Raw genomic sequence first — 2,769 nt, 5'->3', positions numbered from 1 at the left:
CACGGTGGGCGGGCAGTCTTTCTTCGTCTTCTCCTTCTTCATCACTCTGCCGCTGCGCTTGGCACCCATCGTGCTCATCACCGCCATCTCCTGCGGCATCCACACGCTGGTGCTCGGTGTCACTGTCGCCCAGCAGCGCCAGGATGCCCTGGACGAAGGCACACTGCTCAGACAGGTATGGGGCTAGTGGGTGAGGGAACATAGGGTGCCCTGTAGTGGTGGGGAGCGACAGGCAAATCATCCCCGTTTGGTGTTCCCATGAGTTACTGTGGGGTCCATCCCTGTCCCTATGCCCTAACCCTAAAGCTGGGTTTGATCCAAACCCTGCGAACTGACTGTGGTGTTTGCTGGGATCAGGGGGCTCACCAGAACATATCCAGGCAGCGGGGTGCTGGGGTGCATGGCCACAGACCTGACCCTGCAAGCACAGATCCAACCCCAGGAGCCACCCAAGGTGCATGGAGTGAGGCTGAGCTGCTGGGGAAACTGAGGCACGGTGGACTGTGGGCTCCCTGCCTGGAGGCCTTGCTTGCACCAATTCCCTTTTGAACTGCAAAAATGGCTGAAAATGTCCCCAAATGGCCATTTTTGGCAGAAAGGTGGCAGGAGCTCAGCTTCTGGACTTGCAAACAGCCACTGGAGCTTTCCCAGGAGGAAGAGGCCAGGCAGCCGCTCGGTCCCAGCGTGGTTCTTGGGCGATGCCCATCACTCAGCCCCGTGCTTAGGACAGAGCCCACGGGTGCTTTTTGGTGACTTTGTGCCCCAGCCAAGGTGGAGAAACAGCACCCCCAAGCCCAAACATAGCCATAAAGATGGGCTACTAATTCATGTATGCAGCAAAGGAGGGGACATGGGGGTCAAATGGAGGAGAGCAATCCCTGGCCCATCGGGTTCTTAATATTTCCTGGGAAATACCCTCCTGGAGCAGCTAAAGATTGTTTTTATTCCTTAAATCAGTGGGTTTCATGGCTTGGCCTTGTCCCTTTCCTCCCACAGATGTTCCCACTGGCCAGTCATGCACCCACTGATCTGAGGAATCTTTCCATTGCTGGGGTAGAGGGGGGAAAAACACGCCAGAGCTGAAAACTTGTGTGCTGGTGGCCACTGAGGGCAGTGGAGAAAATCCCACTGGATCATCTGCTCTGTCCTGTAATGGCGTGGACTCCATGGGAAGATGCTATGGGAATTTGGGATGCTCTGGGTCAGGTCCTGGGAGACCTCCAGCTGTTCCCAGCCTACATAGGAAGGGAGAAGGGAGTATCTATTTGCTTTTTGGGATGTTTGAGGAGTGTTGAGCCTGTGTTCACTCTGAGAGTTTGGAAAATGGCGCCCATTCTCAAAAAAGCCCAAAGATGTTGGGTTTTCCCTGTGTCTGGGTGGGTGTTTTGGACCCGGTCCCCTGGAACAGGACGTCTCCTGGAGTCACACAGGGTTTTGCAAAAAAAAAGCACTTTTTGGGCACCGTTTCTGGAGCATGCTAGGCTGGGTGCTGGGGCGGCAGCATGGGTGCCCTCCCAGTGATGCTCAGGTGGAGGCACCGCACCAGCAGGAGAAATCCCTGTGCACCAGCAGCTTCCCCAGGTTTCACTCCTTCTCTGGGATGCAAACCCTGCACGTGGCCAATCCAAAGGCAAGGAAAACTCTCACTGCCACCAGCCCTGGGATGCAGGAGGCGAGGGGCCATGGAGGCATCCCCCCGGCCGGCAGCAGGCATGCGCTGCTGTGTTAATCATTGCTGTGGCACGGAGAGTCCAGGGCCGGTAAAACCTTGGCAACGCGGCATGCCTCAGCCTCTGCCTGCTGCAAAAGGAGGAACATTATGTCCAGAAATAAACATCATATGCTTTATTATTATAGCTGGTGGTGCAGCTCCCGGAGGGCATTGCTATTAATAGGATGAACTGGAGGATGTTGCTTGAGCGCGGCCGGCGCAGCCTGGCGGGGTTCATGAGAGATGCTGACAGCTTCTGCCCAGCTGCTGGCCATTGAGGAGGAGTCTGGAGGCTGAAATAATGGCTGGGCTCAGGGTTTGGTGCTATTTGAGGCCATATCTGCCATGGTTGTGTGCAAACCAGCTGCAAAGCATCCCTGGGCTTGGCTGATGACTTGGTCCCAGTTTGGATGGCCCTTGTGCGTCCTACCAGGATCTTTCCTGCAGGGCATGGTTGGTGTTGGAAGGAAGGAGAAGGCTTGCTCCACTGGCTCTGTGAGCTCTTGTGAATGTCTTGCTCTCTCTGTCCCCACTTTGCCAAGTGCAAATAATTAACCAGTGACTGTTCCAGGAGTGGGGTCTCCTCTGTGTTGGGGCTTTCCCCGCAGCATTTGGGGTCTTGAGATGTGTTTTGCATTTCAGGGCACTCACTGGTGGAGATTTTTGGGGCTAAGCATCCATTGCATGGCTGCAGGATGCAGCTGGAAGATGCTCAGCATGGGATGTGGCTGTGCTGGGTGAGCAGATCCCTGTGGTTTCTGGCAGCCCCGGTGTGCTGAGCTGTGCCAAGCTGCCCCATGCCCATCCAGCCTGGGTAGAGTGGCCCTTAGTCATGACAATCCAAGAGGCCGGTTAAAAATAGCAAGTGGCTGCTCGGTTTGGGGGTTTCTTCTTGGTGCCCTCCTACAGATGGGTCTTTGCTTGCAGTCTGCTGTGCCATGGGTGCAGGGGCTTCCCAAGGATCCCTAGCTGCAGCAGTGGGATCTGGGCAGGATCCAGCCCTGCAGCATCAGCTGAGGGTCCTGGGCACTCTCCCCTGCTCCACATGTTCTTCCGCC

The 2,769-nt window shown here is 56.0% G+C and overlaps 1 protein-coding gene across 1 annotated transcript in view; it reads left to right on the top strand.

The window, feature by feature from the left end:
• LOC104411622 (adenylate cyclase type 3-like) overlaps positions 1-2,769 on the top strand; it is a gene marked incomplete at both ends in the record, with an annotated part of 8,894 nt that overhangs the window by 364 nt on the left and 5,761 nt on the right. Inside the window, one exon of the mRNA XM_010022087.1 lies at positions 3-175. Within this exon, the coding sequence (XP_010020389.1) occupies positions 3-175 (173 nt within the window). The remainder of the gene's footprint in view (positions 1-2; positions 176-2,769) is intronic.

This window comes from Nestor notabilis, unplaced genomic scaffold (genome assembly GCF_000696875.1).
Source record: "Nestor notabilis isolate BGI_N333 unplaced genomic scaffold, ASM69687v1 scaffold30230, whole genome shotgun sequence".
NCBI classification, from domain to species: domain Eukaryota; kingdom Metazoa; phylum Chordata; class Aves; order Psittaciformes; family Psittacidae; genus Nestor; species Nestor notabilis.
The sequence above is the reverse complement of the archived record's forward strand: the minus strand, read 5'-3'. Positions and strand labels throughout refer to the sequence as shown.